We start from the raw sequence: 20,409 nt of genomic DNA on the forward strand, positions 1-20,409 counted from the left end.
CATTTCGGTCCACTCACTGAGTTCATGCTCCAATATAGATTCATATATGTTGGCCAAAGTATGACCGATCATGATAGTTTTGTAGTTGCTAAGGATCAAGGGATCACCACTCTTAAATAGTGGAATTATAGTATTGTTTGACCAACTCATAGAGAAGCCTTCGCATACTGCTCTATTGAATATATGTGCTAGTATGGGTGCTAGTATGTCACAAGCATGTGAGAAATGTTCTGCCACTAGTCCATCCGCATCCTGTGCCCTTCCATTTTGTAATCTATAAATTGTATCCCTAACCATTTTCTAGGTAAAGAAAGACCATTGCGTTGGCCTATAGGCCTATGGAGGCCCGAAGGGGGGACTGTCTTTCACGAAACATCTTCCATGCACTCTTGCTATCCCGTCCAAAAAATAATTGATATGTCTTTGCTTTTGCTTTTGCTAAGTAGTCTTGTTTCTTCTTCTGCACAAGGTGTTTGAAGAATGTCTTTGCTTGACGATGCGTCTAAGTGCCTAGCTCCACTTTTCTCTATAAGCGAGCTTTGGTGACTCTACACTCATCATTATACTAGTTGTTTTGGGGAGTAGTAGAGCGTGTGGGTCTACATTGGGGGAAGGTGTATGGGAATGCATACATGGCTGATCCATGTATGGCCTCTGCTAAATCCCTTGTACATTCTTCCAACGATCTGCTCAAGTCCAATGTATGTAAACTGGCTTGTAGAGAACCATGTATGGCCTCTGCTAAATCCCTTGTACATTCTTCCAACGATCTGCTCAAGTCCAATGTATGTAAACTGGTTTGTAGAGAACCACTGTAGATGTGAAGTGTCTTCTATTATGTAGTATTTGGGATATTTAGGGATGGCGTTTCATGCTTTATATGTCCACAAGAGAGCACGAATGTCAAAATAGCATGGTCTCTTGCTACGCTGATTGGTCTCTCAAATGCTGTAAAGTTTTGGATGTCTAGTCTACAATACTTGGCCCTCCTTTGCGATTCCAATACGTCAAATTGTCAGATCATGGCAATTGTGGCAAGCCATTAAAGATAGCTAGTCTATGTGCACTTTCCAAAGTTAGTAGTCACTTCTTTATCTTGGGCTCTCTTGCATAGGCCTATTTCATCTGTGTCGATCTCTTTGAACATGGTATTATCATGCATATAAAAGTCACTGTGTCTATCTCCAGTGTGTGCATTGAAATCTCCTACTAATAATATGTCCCCAATGCTAGCATATCTCATGATATCCTTGTAAGGTACATCAAAGGGAGATTCATCCCCTGTGTGGCATAGGTAGAGTTTGCAAGAGGAAAGTAGCATGTTGCAATGAATATATCCCTCGGTATTCCTGCATGTATCCTAATCCACAAGTATCGTGCATCATCATCTCTCTTCCTTACTTGCACTATCCCTTTGAGGTCTTCTTGCTATAGTATGGCCACACCTCTAGAACCCATAGTGCTTCTTGGTTTTCTAATTGCTGGACGAAATGCACTTTCCACCTATATCCCTGCACGTCTGGTAATCGGCTACCTTTACATTGGTGTGTTTCTAAGTACATTGCTATATCTATGTTTCGGAAACTATCTTCAAAGTAACCATCATCCAAGCGTAGGGCTCCATTACAATTCCATATTGATATCCAAAGTGTCTCAATAGGCCTCGTACCGTCATGAAGTCCTTTTGTTAGTAATGCTGATTGGTCCATCCCTCTTTGCGACCCTGCAATACCTTGGGCATGTGTTCTTTGTGATGTGCTATCTGTATTGGGGCAAGGCCCTCATCCAAATAAATCTTATCACCTTTGAGAGCTCTTCTCTTAGAGAGGAAGGCCTTTTTTTAAATCTGTCCCCAAAGTGAAGAATTAGAGCCTTGGACTTCAGAGTCCTCTTTCCCTACTCTCCAAGCACCAACTATAGGTACATCTAAGGCCCTAATTTTGTTGGCGAGTGTCTTAGCATTTTCCTGTGGGCTGCTCTTCTCCACTCATCCTACTACCCGTACATGCAAAACCCTAGCCCGTCTCCTAGCCTCTTCTTCCAAAGTAGCATTCATTACTTCAGTCTTGTTTACTGATGTTCCCTTATTCTTTTTTACTACCTTAGTCCATGGGCCCTAGCCTTTTCTATTTGCTTCTGTGTTGCCTTTGCCACTTCTGCCCATGAGTGAACCTCCCTTTCGCATGCCTTTAGTGCTTCTTTTTCTTTTTGTAGTTCTTCATGCACGTTCATTTCTTTTTTCTTAAATGTACTCAATTCTTCCTTCAGCTCTAAGATTTCAGATTTGTAGGGATCTACTACTTTCTTCATTTCAGTTTTCAGTGTGTGCATTTTGGACAGCATTTGTGCGTGTAAGTCATTCTTAATCTTTATTTGCATGTCTTGCGTTTTTTCCTTTTGATTTACTATTAGTTCAGCTTTGACCTGCTCTCGTATTTCTTTTTCCTATTCCTGTCTCATAATTTGTAGTTCAGAGCAAATCATGAGATGAATTTCTTCATACTTCCTTTCATTCATGGTGCGTGAGGTCTTTCCATGCCTGTCAGATGCTGGGGAGACGGTCCAATCACGGACCCTACGGCCATAGGTCTTGTACTGCATGTTCTTAGAAGGAGTGTTGAACATTGCTTCCATGGATGCTTGTGTTAGTTCTTGATCAGATTTGTCTCCTAGATATTCATTTTCCATGATTTGATGCTTATATTTGTCTGCATTATCCATCTCTCACACACTGTGTGCAAAGGCACTCAACTTGTACTTTGTACCGTCAAATCATAGCAATGTCTGTGATTCCTGCAAATATTCCGGGTCTAACCCCCTCACTAAATTTTTGCAAGCCCAGTAATCTTTTACGAGCCCAAATGCCTTCACACTGTTTACAGTCACTGCAGAAATACAAGTTGTGGCCCTAGTCACTACATTACTGCATATTTCAAGACATGATCAAAATCAAAGTCAATGCATCATTGCCTAGTCCAAAAGTCAGTGCATCACCCAGGTAAGCATTCATGTCATTCTGAGTACATTCATGTCATATCAATCTGAGTAAGTCTGCAATCTCAGTACATCACTCAGGTCTGCATTCACGTCAGTTTGCACAGCACGTCAGGCTTCTGAGCAGACTCACGTTAGTATGCACAGTGCAGCAGTCACTCCAGAGTCACTGCAGACAGTCAAGCGTGACCAGAATCAAGGCATTCCCTTATTCAATGTTGATCAGAATCACTGCATTCCCGTGCAACCAGAATCACTGCACTCCCTTATTCACTGCATTCCAGTACGACCAGAAACAGAGTGCCAGCATGAGGCATCGAATCACGTTAGAGAGAGGCATCACGTCAGACCATCATGAGAGAGAGAGAGAGAGAGAGAGAGAGAGAGAGAGAGAGAGAGAGGCCTTTATGGAAAAAAAGAGAGAGAGGTGGGGAGGGAGGGGTCATATTAAATGTCCAAAGGGCAAAATGGACTATGAAACCAAAATAGCAATTACAATGAGTTCATGGCATGTCTCAACATCGATAAAATAAATAAACAAGAAGAAAGTAGACTTATGTGCACAAGAGCTCCTCGCTCTCCTATTAACTAAGAATCTAGCAATAGGGCTACTATGGAGGGATCTTAGTATAGGAACTGACGGCTGCTTTGGGTTTGGTCCCTAGATGACTAATGTCATAATTCCATTTAGTTTGGGTGGGATTGTATGCATCGTGTTTAATGTAGGGGTGTTGAAAGAGATGGTAGTTTCTTGTTCTTGGAGGCAGTGCTGTCCTCTCAGACCATTATTTTTTGCTTTGGCAACTTATCCCATGTCGAGGCTATTGGATGAGCTTGCCTTAGATGGAGATGTTGTGGGTCTCACCCTTCCTAGTGCAAAGATGATTGTCAATCATTATTGGATGACTCTTTCATCTTTCTTAGAGCTGAGAAAATAATCTGGAAAGAGCGAGGGCAGATTGGACTTTGTTTGGGTTGGTATCCGAATGCATAGCAATAACAAAAATCGGTTCTAATTAACAGCATGAAGAAAGATTTGGTTGACTTGGGCTGTTAGAGAGATTATTACTAGGCATCTGGATTGTCCCAAATTTGGGTGGATTTGGCTCCCATGTATTCCTTGGACTGGATGTCCAGTCATGTAAGGGATAAACCTGTATACCAAAAATTGGAAAGATTGCCATTGCTCACATAGTGATGTAGAGTGTTATAGGTAGTGTTACTTCCTTGTTGGTACACAAGGAAAGATGTCTTGTAGAACATGATTGGAGTAGCACCCTTGGTAAAGATTGCAAAAACTATTATTGAGGAGGTGGGGAACTTGGTGCCCCTTGTAGTATTTCTTTAGCTTGAGTTGGAATTGGTTGAAGTACATTGAGATTGCTCTCCAATCTCCTTCAATTTCTGATGCCCCTTGTTGCCCGGAGTGGACAAGTTGTCTTCAATTGAATTTGTCCCTTGTTTTTGAAGGGAATTGGCCTCCAATTGGCTCCTTGGGTGAGGAATTCAACCCCAATTTCAATTATGCTTGGCTGGCCTCTTGGAGTTCTCTGAAATTCCCGAATTTCAGCAGCTGAATTGCAAGCCCAAGGCCTCAATTTCTGAGCACACTTCCATAAGAGGTTGAGAAACCGTAACTTCTGCTGCAAATTAGGGTTTTGTAATTCTTTAATTTCTCCCACTTGGGATTAAGGATGGCTGGGATTTTCTAAGAATGTTGGGACTAGGCTGAGGGAAATTAGTGAAATTGAGCTGCTAATCTTTAAAATTTGCGCAATGATTATCATGTTGAATCGTGATCCCATAGCAAACATATTGTTAGCAAGCCATACCTTGGATGCATGCTGAATACATCCGAGATCCACTATACACTAGAGCTATTCATCACTGGAGGAGTGGAAGTGCTATCTTTCCCTTGAGCATCAAGCAATGCTTTGGATCCTTGCTCTGCTAAACTTGACTAAGCTTGCTCCAAAGTTGACTCCAATTGAAAAGCATCAAGGTAAAGTTGCAACAACTTAGATTGGTTTGCCAAGTCACTCTTTTTCATTCATTTAGCATCCATTTGTAAGTAATCTTGAAACTTTACCAAATATCTCTTGGAAACTTTATCTTTGATCTTTATCTTTTAATGTGCTAGTATCTACTCGAGTATCAATATCTTATCTAGTTGCTCAACCTCTGGCTAAATTTCAGTAGATACATCCTTTGGCACATCACCATGAAAAGACCTTAACAAGCTCATATGAAAGGCAAGTATGAATCAATTTCAGCATATATGCAACATCGCCGATATTCTTCACCACTTGGAAGGGCCCATAGTGATGTACATTTAGCTTCGATACAATCTCTCTCTACCTTTCATATTTTCAACCTTGCCTTTTTAAAATACAGTAATATATAATTGCTCTTTGTAAATTATGGTGATTAGTTGTCCTCTGTTGCTTTTTGTGCGATCTTTGCAGTGTATACTTAACCTTCTCATAGGTTGCATCCATGTTCTCTACATAACAATTATTCTCAAATATCTTGTTCTTAGTGTATAAAATAGGAGGTACTTTCTTGCCACTTTGCACAACCTCAAATACATCCTTACCAGTGGAACTATGCATTGTATTATTATATGCAAACTCTACGAAGGGCAAGTATTCCTTGCACTGTGTCTTATATGCTATTCCTTGCACTGTGTCTTATGTGCTGACACATAGCACCTCAAGAGATCTAAAACTATGGAGTTTGCCTCTTTGGATTGATCATCTATTTGTGGATTGAAGGATAAAGACAATTTCAACATGGTATCCATGTTCTCAAACAACCCCTTTCAAAATAGACCCATCATCCATGGATCTCGATTACCACTGATGATCAACTTTGGCATGCAATGATACTTAAATATTGTTGGAAAAATAATTGTGCCATACGACCAACCTTTATTTCTTCCTCACTTGAATGAAATGAGCTTATTCACTGAACTTGCAAATGATAGTCCATATCCCATCATTCCGTGTAGCTATCCTAGGAAGGTCAAAGTTAAAATCCATTGCAATGCTCTGCTAAACCCTATCAAGTATAGACAAGGTTCGCAATAAATATAGTGTCTTATGCCCCTATCGTACTTGATCTTTTGACATATGATGCATGTATGAACAAAGTACTCTTCATTGTGCCTCAAAGCTGGCCAATAGAAAACATGCTCTACTGTAGTGATTGTAGCATCAATTCTACTATGCCTTGCATAAGGAGGAGCACGACTCTTAGTCATCCCATTTTGCCTCAACTACTTTGTAACACACAGTTGTTTTCTCATTATTAAAAAACCATCCCTAAGTACATAGTGTTCATGCCTTTGGCCACTCCAAAGCTGATCACAAACATTAGTAAAGTCTGAAGCTGTGAATCTCATGCACATTTTTGAGGTACTGCCATGAACATATTCCCTCAACCTCTCTAGGATCTATGCGTATCCCATTAGTTGACACAATGTGCTCCAAGAAGTGGATTTCATGCAAAAGGAACCTACTTTTCTTGTCATTAATGGCCAATTGATGCTTACACAACTCATTAAACACTATTGCTAAGTGTTTTCTATGCTCTGTCCCACTCTTTGAAAAGACAATCATGTCATCAAAGAACATCTCCACAAATGCTCTGTGTAGTCTAAAGATGTGATCCATCATTTGATTAAATGTGGTAAGAGCACTCGTAAGCCCAAATGACATGACAAAAAACTCATACAATCCAAAAGATGACTTGAAAGTTGTCTTTGGTACATTATTTGGCCTAATAGATATTTGATGATATCCACTTTTCAAATCAATGCGACAGAATATGGTTGTTTCCTACAATCTGTCCATAATGTTATTGATTCGCGGAATTGAAAATCGATTCTTTATTGTGATTTTATTCAAAGCATGATAATCAATGCACATTTGCCATGAACCATTCTTTTTTCTGCACCAAAAGCATTGGGGAGCAATAAGGAGATGAGCTGGGCTGAATCAACCCCTTTTCCAACGGCTCATTTACTTGGCTTATAATCTTCTCCCATTGGGCTGCACTTACCCTTTATGGTGGCTTATTTCGGATCTTGTGCAATCATATATGAAGATTGTGTTTCACTTCTTGTGTTTTTGGGGTTGTTGGTATAACTGGACTACCTGGAATGCCTTTATTTTTTATTTCCATTCTGGTGTGCAAAGTCATATTGCTGATCTCAATGGTCTTCTTTGCTAGCAGCTTGATAACGTGCAGCATGTAAGTGTTTTCCCTAGAAATGATTTGGTCTCATGGCATACGGTGGTTTCTTTGGTTCCTTTGCCATTTGTTTAGTCTATTTGTGATTTCTATACTTTTTTAGTAATTAATATAATTGCCCTTTATGAAAGAAAAATGAAATTCTTTGGTTCCTTTGGTGTTCATTTAGTCTATTTGTAACTTCTGTAATTTTTCAATAATTAATGTAATTACCCTTTATGATTATCATCTGCACCACCTTGGCTATGTGTGCTTTGTGATCCCCTTTCTGCTGTTTTTGTAGCCCGTGTTTCTATAGCCTTTTGGTTCCATGTGTTGGCCAGATGGCCCTTTGTAAATATTTCAATTCATTAATTCAAACTTCTTCACACACACACACACACACACACACACGTGCGTGCACATGCACACGCACACGCACATGCACACGGACATTCCCCTAGTGATGGATATGGCTTTTGTATGCTGGCCAGACGGTCTGTTGTATATCTGATTATTCTTAATTTTTGCAACCTTAATGAGAGAGAGAGAGAGAGAGAGAGAGAGAGAGAGAGAGAGAGAGGTGAGATTTACGAAAAAAAAAGAGAGAGAGGTGAGAAGGGAGGGGTAATAAATAGATATCAAGAGCAAATAGTTTAGTCCTCTAATGCAAAATGCTGAAATTTTGCATGTGCACTTCAGATTAGAGGCTGTGATGTCTTTGGCTTGTAAATTGTAATTTTCTCCTTGATTAGTCAGCTGAGACATTGAAGTTGAAATTCAGAGTGAGAACCACAGTTTCTAAGCCGCAAAGTGGCTAAGATACTTTTCTCTAGGAGTTGTGCAGAACTGTCTCGTTTTAACAATTTTGCTTCTCTATTTTTAGGCGAAGACCTGAAAATAAGGAGTTATTCTTACTGGGCTGCATACGGCAATGTCAAGAGAATCTATGAATTTATAATTATATTGTCACAGACTTTTGACTATTTTTTGTGTTGCAGGTTGGAGACTTTGGGCTTGCCAAGTTGAACTTGAACATTGATGCTGCTATCCAGACCCAAGTAATCGGTTCATCAGGGTGAGGTTAGCTACCTACATGTCTTGGATTGTGTGAGATTCTGATACATTTTGATGTAAGAAAAGAAATGATGAATACATGTAAATGTAATCTGAAACTTGTATCTGAAACAGATCTGTTAAGACACTACCTCAGCACACCATGAATATCATGTTTAGGGGAATGCTCTTAGGCATTGTTTTGCTGGTTGCAGGTATGTTGCGCCAGAATACCTTGAGTGTGGCCAGGTAACTGCCAAAACAGACATTTACTCATTTGGTGTTATGTTACTGGAGCTAATTACTGGATACAAAGCTATTGATTTACTACGGCCAAAAGAAGAGATTTTGTTAACAGAATGGGTAAGTTCATCTAAGAGTTATTTATGATATCAAGATTTCAGCATAAATGTGTGGATAGTGTTTATGAGATATAACTGTTACAGGCAAGACCAAAACTTGACAGACACCAGATTCACGAGCTTGTGGATGAAAAGATGGTTGATTCATTGGACATGTATGAACTAAATAGAATGGTTAAGGCGGCCTCACTATGCATTGAAAAGGACCCTTCAAGTAGACTTGGCATCAGCCAGGTACTGTTTCTTCATATTGAGACTGGTGACTGGAGTTTATCTTTTTATGGCCTTCTTTTTGAAAAGTTGACTCTCTTAAACCATCATTTGGGTAGGAAAGATTGCTCTGCACCCAAACCCTTTTTATCCTTACTGCATGCTTTCTTGCTTAGGCTTACTGATAGCTAATGCAATGTACAGAACACTGTTTCCAACTTCGGTTGCATTCAGATTGGAATATTGTGTGTTAAAGTTGGTATGTTGTACACATGCATGTGCTCGCGCTTGTGCACACACGCTCTCACTTTGTTTCTCTCTTTTTTAATATGTAGTCTTATTGTTGGGGAACCAAAAAAGTGTAAAAAATCCATCATGAAGTACAGACATTAAAGATTACAGTGTAGTATTATTATTGGGAAGCCCAAAAGAGATGAAAAACCTATCATGAAGTGCAAACAGTAAAATTTGCAAAACCATGCACATGGGCTAAGAGTAAAATGTAATACATAGTAGGGTAGTAGCAACTTTATTTTTGGGATTTTACAATGGCTAAGAGCTTCTTGGCAATTAGCATCCAAGAAATTATAAAATAAGATCCCCCTAGCATGAAGAGTGTGATGTGATGATTTAGGCTTAAAACACTTCGCTCTCTTCCATGGGAAAAACAATCCTCAAAAGGTGCCATATGGATTCATCATCTTAGTACCTGATGTGATTCTCTTGTACTAATCTAAGTGCTACTTCTTGTCATTAATGACCAGCAAGCCTTCAAACTAATTTTCCCCTTGGTTTTTGCTTGGGGAATTGGCTTTCACTTGCTCTTTGCAAGACAAAGTTAGCCTCAAATTGAAATTGGCCGGCTGGCCTCTTGAATCTTCTTGAAATTCTTCAATTTTAGTTGCTGTAATTCAAAACTTAGGCTTTCAATCCTGAGTATACATCCCAAAGGTACTTGTTAAAACCTTCCAATTGTAAATTAGGGTTTACAGCAAAGATTGATTGAAATCTGTTCCTTTGATGACTAGATTGCTGGAAAATGCTAAGGTGAGTTGGGGAAATGGTTGGAGAATGATAGTATAGCCACCTTTGTACACACATGGAAGGTCCATATGGCCCTTATTACTTTTAGAACCAATTGATTGTCAAGGTTGTGCAGTTTCAGTCCAATTGATATCAGTATAGTATTATCATCTAGTTGTCATTGGACATGCATATTATTAGGCTTTTGCTTATGCTGATTTACACCAACAATCAGCTGAAGATGACTATAGCACTGGCTGAACAATAGAGGTCTCCTACAACACATTCCCTTTCGAAAATATAGGATCTCATGATTTCTGTCAGAATTTGGCCTCTTTTATCGAAGTCACACCTTGCTTTCACCTCTTCTATCTATCCCATTCCATTCTTGTTCAGGGATTTTGTGAAGAATCTCAAGGGCAAAGACTTAGTAGTGGCTCATTTGTTGCTTTCCCAGCTTTCTTACTTCCCCTTGGTATCTTTGTTTACTTATTTGGTAGCTTGTGAAATGACCTAGTTGATTACACTCTAGCAAAGCGTTTGGAAGGATGAGAATTGAAGTTTTATGCAATAGGATCAGTCAAAAGGGCTGTGCTTTTGGAGTCCCAACTTCATCAAGACAAGTGACAGTGTTGCAGTCCTTTCAATTTAGCTGTTTGTGTCAGATCAGTCTATTACTAGTGTGTGGCTTAAGTCATCTTGTGGTAGTGAGCCCTATTATTGAGTCAATAGGAGACTTTACGGACCTCTAACAAATTTGATCAGTTTATGGTTGGTTGATCAATTCAGTATGCAGTGGCCAGTTGTGTACTGGCCGGACACTTTTTTAATCCTCAGTTAGGGTTTGTACATTTATATACACCCTAGTGCTATTGTACTCTTGTGGCCTTGATTTGGTGTGCCACCTTCTTTGGCCCACATACTGCATGGAAGGTCTGTAGCAACCCCTCTTTCAGCAGTGGCCTCAGTAAATCATTGCCACTATTTCACTTCTATGCAGTCCCATGGCTTTGTGTGTCCATGCTTGGTTTCTGTATTCTGGAAAAGAAATCAATATGCACACTATGGGATACGGCAAATGAATCCCTACATGCCTTGATCTGGACATGTGATGTAGCTCCTCAAATGCACAAGCTGCAGTGGTGTTGCTTCAGGACTGGGAGGGCTGTTAACCATTGAAACACAACCATTCAATGTTTAATATTTGGAAATGCAAACAAAAACTGCTGCACGTTGGAGGTGTCATGCCTAAAATTGTGGTACACAGTTCTCATGCTTGCATGAAAGGGGAGAGGGCCCAGAAACACAAAAGTTGGAGCAGATGTGGTGCTGAAAACTGCTCTTATTCCAACTATAACCATCTGCCCATGTGGCAGGGAACACGAACCTGCTGAGAACTCAAACTGGGGGTGTGGATGGCACAGTGACTTGTGAGCAATGAACATTGAAAGAGAAGGGATAACTCCTGAGTTTGTTGTACTTACATGCATATAGTACAAGAGTACTGAAGATGAGAGAATCTGAGAACGAGGTGACTTTAGCTACCCAAACACTCTTAAATAAGTTACAAGGTAGGCTTCCATTAATATATTTAAAATTGGCCAAATTCTAAATTCTAACCATGAAAACCACAGTTGAGAGCCATCATTAATGTCTAGAACTTCATATGCATGGTATGCGAACAAAACCACAGTCAAGAGCCATTGTTAATGTCTAGAACTTTGTATCTATGGTATGCGAACATTTCTAACAAGGTTTTGGCTCATTTGTTGATGTTGAAAAGACTGCAAAAGGGCAGAGGCAGGTTAGAACATCATTGTTTAGCTGAAGGAAGCAGTTGCTAAAGAAATTCTGGTGCAGAATACCCTAGATCTGCCTTGATTAATGAAAACAAAGCAAGAGTAGACTTTTAATGGAAACTAAACAAGGGCAGCTAGGACCAATGGAGGAAAAACAGTGTATATTTTATGATGTTCTAACAAGGTTTTGGCTCATTTGCGTGATGTGAATCTATATATCTTCTGATGTTGCAAAGACTTGCGAAAGGGCAGAGGCAGGTTAGAACAGACTTTGCTAAGCTGAATGGAGACTAAGCAAAGGCAGAGGCAGCTTAGTCAACCTGAATGGAAACTAAGCAAGGCAGCTTGACTGATGGAAAAAAAAAGTAAATTTTGTGATGATGGCTATTGCAAGAAATGAATGTTGCCCAGGGCTGGAGAGGCTCTAGATATCTTTGCTTGGTATAGAAGAGGGTAGTTGATGGCTGTTGACCATTTTTAGCTGAGGTAAACACTATTCTTGGCTCTAGGCTGTATGGTTCCAGTCCTCTTTGATACCATTAAATAGTGATTTTGAATATCTGTTTTTTGCATTTCAGTTTTTTTAGTGTCTTTTTAACATATGAGCCTTAGATTTACAATTTTCATGCACAACAGCTTTTTCTCAAAAGGAGAGCCAAAAACGTCAGATTCAATGAGCTAAAAGTGCGCATAAAATGAAAACGGAGCTCCTGACGAGCTCGAGACTTGCCTTGGACCTGGTCCCATCGGCCGCAAAGAGAGTGGATGATGGAGGCCCAAAGCTCTGCTAAAGTCGCATGTACAGAAAGTCTCTCTCCGCCAAAAACCTCCTGACACCGCACCTTCCAGACATGCCATCCAGTGAGACTCCCTACGATCTCCCATACCCCCCAGAGTAGAGCCTCCAATCCGACCACTGTGCACGACCCAGCCTCAATAAGGAATATCGTGTCTTGCATCCCAGCCCCATACAAAAGGTGATGGCCCTGGCTGACTGTTTGCGAGTAGAAAGCTCCCCATGAGATACATCTAAGGTTGGGTGCTATACGGCGGAGGATGCGGCATGCTCCTCTCCACACAAGCTGCGTCGCCTCACACTACCAAAGGCAGTGCTTTTTGGAGTTTCCAAAAACTGCTGCGTGCAACGTTTACATCCTCCATCCTTCTGCATCTGGGCTAACCAACTCCCCACTGCTAAACCTCCATGTGCCACCACCCATAAGAAATATGATACCCTTGGCCTCCAGTTGTTCCATAGGAGGCGCTAGAAAGTTCGTTGGAAAGCATTCGTGATGCTGTGCTCTGCCCAATATCTGCTATACGACGGGGCCCATTTTGCGCCCAGTCCATGTCGTCTTGCATTAGTACGTATCTGCCAATCCTGGCTGTATACTCCAGGAACCTCGGTGGCTTCTTGGCGACTGCAGTGGCCGGCCATAGCCACTCTCCTGGATCCCACTCCAGCTCATCAAGTGGCCTCCCCTCCAAAATCCAGACGTGCTACTCCCGGAGCTCCTCCCAGAAGACATATGTCTTCTCTTGAAGGCCAACCAGCTGATTCCTCCTTCACGAAAGAACAACTATCTCCTCATCCTACTACCCTCTGTCAAGGGCCAGACGCCCCCCCCTTCCTGCACGGTGAAGAAAGTCCCATGTGGGGCGCCGCCCACTCTACTTGCCACCTGTAGGGGGATACCTATCGATGAAAACTTAGTGGCCCATACCTCCCCGAGCTCTACTGGCTCTCATATCGGGGGGCCAAGCCACTCCTGAGGTATTGCTGTGTCAATCTCCCTTCTCCTCAACTCAACCCCTCTCTGGCAACTTGATGCCCGTTGCAACACTTGCTCATCCACCCTCTTGTACACCTCCCTCTAGGTCTTGATAGTGCGAGTTGGGCCGGCCTTCCAACTAGCCCATTAGATATGGGGGCTCTTGCCAATCCTTACCCCCTCTTGATCTCTGACGGCCTGGGGATTCCAGATCGGTCTATCTCCTCTTGGAAGCCTGGGGGGCTCTGAATTAGGGCCTTACGGAGGCCCTGTCACACACGAAGTAAGGTTTGTAGGAAGGGGGATTTGGGGGGCGTGATCTAGGCCGTTGTGAAGATCCATCTCAAGGATGGTCTCCAATCCCTGCCAAGCCTCGGTTGACACTCCTGGAGACCCTCCTACAGTAGAACCTTCTAGGTCTGCCCTCCTGGTGTGAGACCGCGGACTACTAGCTTGCTTAAAAGGGCCAGACTCTGATACTCTGGGTCAATGATCCCAAGCCCTCCCTCTGATCGGTGCCCTGGATGATGGTTGCCCACTCCACCTTGGCTCGAGAGTCCTTGGATCCGTTTGACCTTGGCCTAGAGGAAGTTCCGCACTATGCGGCGAAGCTAAGACACATAGGACGAGGAGAAGCACCAACATGAGGCGATATACCAAGCCGTCACTAGGAGAACCTAGTTGACCACCAGGGCTCGGCCCGCTAGGGAAATGTGAGCAATACTCCAGTAGGTCGGCTTCCTCCGAATAGAGTCGAGGATTGGAAGAAACTGCTGGGGGGGAGTGATGTCGAGTCCCACTTGGAATGCTAGGTAATGGACGGTCTGCCCTCTGCACACCCATCTAAATTCCAAGTGGACTCCCCACTCCTCTTTAGAGTCTGGGTCTGTAAGAAAACCAACCAACTTCCGCCAATTGATTTTTGCTCCCGTTGCAGTACAGAACACCTCGAGAGCTTGTCTCACTCTCTCCAGTATCAACTCATTGTCCTCTATGTAAAGTGATGTATCATCTGCATACTCTGAGTCTAACAGCTCCGTCTCCTCTCTCATCGGAAGTCGGAGGCTGCGTAACCTGCTCACACATGATTTGAGGAAGTGAGACATTGCCTCTGCAAAGAGTAGGAACAGATATGGGGCTAGTGGGCAGCCTTGCCATACCGATCTCTCCAACCGAAACTCCTCCCCTTACCTGCCACCTATGAGAACCTTGTTGGTAGCTGATCTGTAAAGTGTGGAGACCCCATGGATCCATGCTTGAGGGAAGCCCAACCTCACCATGCTGCCCTCCAAGAAGTCGCAGTCCATTCTGTTATAGGCTTTCTCGAAATCTAGAAGTAGTACAGCCAATCCCTAACCACTGTGTTGGGCCCTCTCTGTCGTCTAAAAGAAGGGAAAGACATTGTCTAGGATGCTCCTATCCTGGACAAAGTTTGTCTGTGTGTCATGAATGATGTTTGGAAGTACGGGGCGGAGTCGCCTACCAATCATCTTTGCTAGTGCCTTATAGGCTATTGACAACAGGGTGATCGGTCTCCACTGGGATAGCTCCAACCGGTCTTCCCCTTTGGGGAGGAGACTGATAAGGCCTGCCAAAAGACTCCCTGGCATCTGTCCTGAGCTGAAAATCTCCTGGAAAGCCAGCAGTAAGGGGTTCTTCACTACCTCCCAGTAGGTGGTGAAGAAGGCCTTAGAGGGGCCATCCTCTCCTGGGCATTTTTACCTGTCCTGTGTGTGGAAAGCCTCCTCTAATTCCTTCTCTGTGAAGGAGTCTAGGAGGGAGCGTCCCATCTCCTCTGTGACAAGGGATGAGATGTGATCCCAGACCTGCTGTTTGCATCGCTGTCCTCTGACTGAGTCTGTCTCCTGTTGGAAAAGGCATCTGTAGTAGTCGGTGGTAATCTTTATGACCTCGTTTGGGTTAGAGCGAATCCCCCCATACTGATTCTGAAGGCTACGTATTTGCTCTTCTAAGGTGCGGGGCTGATTAGACCTTCCATGCCTCTTGCTCCTCCCCAACCATGCCTTGGTAGTTTCTGCCTCTGCCCTGTTGGTCCTCTAAGGCCTCTAGGTTGTTGAAGTCTCCTCCAAGTATCTAGGCGTCCACCTTTAGAAGTCTTGCTGCAATCTCCACCCAAAACCTGCTGCGTGCCTTGACCTCAATAGGGGCATAGACATTGAGGACTCCAAGGCACGAGTCCCCGATATCCAATCTGAGTTATAGAACCCTCCCTACCACAATCGTCCCATGGTTCCGTACACAGGCAGTGAGGCTTGGGCCAATCGAGGTGCATACTCCTCCACTCATGACGTGTACACCGATGGAGTGCTCCCAGCAAGTGTGTGAATTGCCCGAGAGTACCTTTCCTACCTACTGGGCCTGGGCGGGTGTGAGCTTGTGCTCTTGTAACAGTAAGATGTCGATCCATCCGGCAAGGGCAGGCTGCAGCTCCTGCCGAACAATCAACTTCTTGGAACCATGTGCTCCACTATAGTGGAGGCTGTTCACATTCCAAGATGCAAGATGTAAGCTCATAGGGAAACCTATGACTGACCGAACAAGCATCTGTTCGGTGTGGAAGCTGGTGAGGCATGCGGATCTGCTTCGTTGCTGGCGTGGACGGTGAACTCCATTCCCCTATGGTAGCCCTCGGGTGGACCATGGGGGTGATGGATGTGCCTGGTGGTACCACCAGGGCGTCTATCAGCCAGGCTGAGAGGTGGGACTTTGTGCACTGGTAGAAATGGGCCGCTTGTGTCAGGGGCCACTCGATTACATCCATCGGAGTTCTCCACTGCGGGGGGGCTTGAAAGATAAATGCTCAGATGTGGGATCTCGGTCCCAGCCCACCAGTTGATATCCATCATGCAACCTAGCCACTGCTAGGAAAAAAGTATCAGTCCCCCTTCTCCCATCCACTGGGAGATGTGGTCTATCACCTGACTCTTCACCTCCTCTATTTGAGTCATCGACCAGTCTCCTGTGTGAGAGGTGTAAAGGAAGAAAGCGTAGTTTGGTCCATTCGGTGGTGCTAGTAGATGGACCTTGCCGCTCCTTGACTTGTGTACCACGAAGATTCCCACTTCCAGGGGTAGTGGGAACTCTCCGCGCTGCAGCAACTCTCAGGTAGGACCACGGGCCACTATGAAAAAACTCTTGTGGTAGCAGCTGTGCTTGTCTCGGGAAAGTGTGATGGGCGGCACGGGCATATGAACTGGTGGTTGTGTGGGGGGTAGATTGCATGTGAGTGGAGGATGTCGGTGTATGGGGCTCCTCACCTCTTGTGGGGGGGGTGGTCACCTGTACTGGATGGGGGTCAAGGGAGGTGGTCGGTGGGGGTGATGGTGGGGAGGGGGAGGATCAAGGGATGGTCAAATGCATAAAGCGGGTGTGGGGGGCAGTAGTTCTGGAGAGGGGGGGTTGTGGGTTAGGGTTGGATGTGGGGACCGTTGGGGGGAGGGTGTGGGGGGTGTGGTCCCTCAGGTGAGGTGGCCTGTGACGCCTCCGTGGGGGTGGATGTGTGGGCTTGTGGTCTTCCCGAGTGGGGTTGTCTGTGGCCCCCCTTGCCATTTTTCTCTGTGTCGTCTTTGGACCCGTATAAAGCCATCCGCATCCACCTGTGGGCCTGTTGGCGAGGCCACCTTGGCTCCGAAACGTGTGCACTCTGCTGCCTGATGCCCAAAGTCATGGCAACGCAGGGACTGCCGTGGCTGCCTAGTCACAATGACCTGTTGCTTGAAAGAGTGTTTGACTCCCTCCATCTCTAGAAACTGTGGTGTATTCTTTGTCTCTTTCACTGCCACCCGTACCTTTGGGACTCCTACGGCTGTCACTGCGTCCGCGAAAGAGGTAGGAAGGACAGTGCTGAAGAGCCATCCAAAGTCTTCCACTGACTGGCGATACTCTTATCGCCTGTTCGGGAAAGAGTAGGGTGATCGGGTGTCTAAGGAACCTATTGTGGAGCGCGAATACCTCCACTATGAAGCCATTGTACTAGTGAACCAAGTAGATGACCCCCTTTCTTGGAAGCATAGGGTGAACTGGCTAGTAGCTCACTGGGTATGTTTGCTAAGGTGAGTCGTAGCATGAAGATCCCTTGACCCATTAGAACCGCCTCCACGATCTGTGCTGTGCCGATGCGTAGCGTGGAGTGAAGCCAGTCTCGAAGTTGGGCCTTGAATGGGGAGTGTCCTACTACCTGACCAAAGATCGCTGTTTCTTTTAGCTCTAGCTCTGTGGCACGGACGGCTAAGAGCTGTTCCTTAGAGAGGACGACGTGCAAGATGTTTGATTGGGGGGCACTCACAGAATGCACTGGCATCTGACCTGAGGTTTCCGTTGCGCGTCTTTGTTGAGAACCTACCAATCACACTGAGGTGTTGCCGGCGGGGGGTGTTGTTGCAAAAGGAGGGAGCAACTGGGGGGGGGGGGGTCCAGGCGTGGGCCGTGCAGGGATTTCCTGGCTGCCAGTAGGGTGGGGGGGGGGTGTGAAGCGTGTGAGGAAGAGGCTGACGAGAAGGGGGGGCAGCCCGTCAAGAGAATGGTGGTGCACAATGCAGGGGGAGGCACCAAGGCGGAGAGGCGGGAGGTGCAGTGGTGGGTAGAAAAGAAGGGGGGGGGGGGGCGTGATGGCCGCTGGGATGAGGGAGAATCGTGATGGTGGCCAGGCGGGAGGAGGGAGGTGCAGTGGGCCCAGTGGTGGCCAGGGAGGGGGGGGGGGGGGGTGGGTGGGATGGCTGCTAGGAGGAAGGGGAAGCGTGATGGCAGCCAGGCAGTAGGAGGGAGGCACAGTGGCAGCCAGGGACGGGCCCGGGGGGGGATCGCGGCCAAAGGAGGGGGGAGGCGCGATGGCGGGCAAGCGCATCGGTAGGGAGTGATAGGATCAATAAACCATGATTAAAGTTTCTGCTTGGTCATCGCCAGAAGCCTTGATCTTGCAAAGGCAAGAAAAGCTCAGGCAATGCCCATATCCCAAATGTAATGTACAGCAGAAAAGGTTAAGAAATTCCCTTATGAATGCATATGAATGAATGCATAATGCAGTTGAGAATTTCCTCTTTAGCATCTTGATTGTTATCCAGGTCCAGCCTAAATGCTTTATCCAAGTCCACGCTTGAATACAAACCTTTTAGCCCTTTCCAGGATCTTGTACATCACACATGTCATCCAATGAATTGTCTCTTGAACATTGCTAGGGCTTGCATGTCCAAGGAATATATAACAACTTGCTTTGGATATGCACTTCATAATATTAGTCTCTTTCAGTGTCACCTCTTCTACATCAACTTAATCAGAATGTAATTTCACAAAAAAAAAACTTGCATGTTTGTCTTAGTTCATATTGCAGAGTCCTTGCTGACAGTGCTGTGCACAACCATATGCTTAATGGTGAAGGGCATGGCTTGTGTTCCTACACGTGTTTGTTCATTAAAATAACTGTTGACATCATTTTCAAGTACTTCCTTATTTGGGTAACACTGAAAGAGCAGCATTCAGCCTGGAGTGAAAATAACATACATGTCTGATTGAAAAATTCAGATCCTTCGGATTTTAGAAGGTGATTTTGATCTTTTATGGGGTACACCACAAGATCTCTGTGGTGTTCAAGCTAGCACCCAAACTACTTCTGATCATGAAGGTCACCAAAATGAGGAGCTTCACAACTCAGCAGAGAGGTCTCGGATGCTTCATAACACTAGTAGAAGAGTTTCAACAGGTAGTGTTCAGTGGCTGAAGTCACTAATTAACAGGCTTATGATACATCAAGTTGTTTGATTAAGACAATAAAGGAGAGAGCATGCAGCATAGTTTCTTAGTTTTTCTGGTATTGAACACTTGTATTCTTGGAGTGGCATAATCATATTTTCTGTCATCTTTTGTAGCTCCTTGGAGTTGGCGTAATTGGGTAAAGACTACATGACTCTCTCCTTTCCCCATCTAACATCAGGCACATGTCCTGAATGGTGACTGCCATGACATCTGCGGATGCAGCATTCCCCTTAAAGTAAGCTTACCTTACACGAGGATTTGTATACTGCTGATTGTTATCAGAGGTTAAGCCTAACTGGTCAAACACCCAAACGGTTAAGGAAGTTGGGATTTGCTGCTTCCACATGTTAATATTGTATCAGTGTAATCTCGTAATGGAAGCAGACTTCTTTTGAACAAGTTGCAAGTGGTTACATTAGCAAAGGAGGTCTTGTATAATTCTGTGATGTCTTCTAAATTATGAGTTAGGTGTATTAATTCAATTTCTGAAGAACTTGTAGCATCATCAATGAACTTGAAAGGAACCGTCCCTACTGTAACGAACAGGACCTTATGCATCTGTTACTTTCCATGACATTGGTGTGATAAACTATAGTTCTGCTCCTTAATGTAAAATGTGGAAATTGAAAACTCATCATGCGCAGGTTCATGCTATTGTACTAAAGCAACTACGTGATGGCACAACACATACTAAAACCTCAAAACCAAAAAGCTTGGTTAGCTTTGGACTATTGAAAAGTTTTACTTGGGCTTTAGATTCAGGTTAGGCTATCAACTGGGCCATAGGCGAACTTGAGCAGTTGCTTCGATGGTCATTTATGATGCTGTGAACCCTCAGGCTATTAAAGATTCTATATGCACACATGCCACAATCAAACAAATGGACATCAAATGAATATGGAAATTCTGCTGAACCCTTCTTGTAAGACTATACATGAAGTGCTAAGTATAGAAAGGTCTTAAAATGAGGGCTGATGAATCTATACTTACATATCTACATCTACATCTATATCTATCTATACTTATGGACTGTATTATAGATTCCACTCGCTTCAGAGCCAAGGCGGCTTCGCCAACAGGCCCATAGGTGGACACTGATGGCTTTACATGGGTCCAGTGACGTCAGAGAGGGAGACGGCAGGGGGGGCTGCAGTCAGCCCCTCAAACACAGCCATGGCAGCAAGGAGCAGG

General features: G+C 44.2%; 1 protein-coding gene across 3 annotated transcripts in view; it reads left to right on the forward strand.

Moving 5' to 3' along the window:
• LOC148027083 (uncharacterized) overlaps positions 1-19,767 on the forward strand; it is a 54,145-nt gene extending 34,378 nt beyond the window's left edge. The window contains exons 8-12 of one of the 3 annotated variants that reach the window (XM_087691616.1): positions 8,229-8,305; positions 8,499-8,646; positions 8,730-8,879; positions 18,988-19,165; positions 19,332-19,764. In XM_087691616.1, coding sequence (XP_087547742.1) covers positions 8,229-8,305; positions 8,499-8,646; positions 8,730-8,879; positions 18,988-19,165; positions 19,332-19,369 — 591 coding nt within the window. In that variant the 3' untranslated portion in view covers positions 19,370-19,764. Of the gene's footprint in view, positions 1-8,228; positions 8,311-8,498; positions 8,647-8,729; positions 8,880-18,987; positions 19,166-19,331 lie in introns of those variants that run through there. The other 2 variants (XM_087691617.1, XM_087691618.1) reach the window with 2 other exon arrangements.
• Positions 19,768-20,409: the final 642 nt, after the last annotated feature.

This window comes from Lygodium microphyllum, chromosome 13, assembly GCF_053477565.2.
Source record: "Lygodium microphyllum isolate KBCC chromosome 13, Lygodium_microphyllum_v1.1.10, whole genome shotgun sequence".
NCBI lineage: Eukaryota > Viridiplantae > Streptophyta > Polypodiopsida > Schizaeales > Lygodiaceae > Lygodium > Lygodium microphyllum.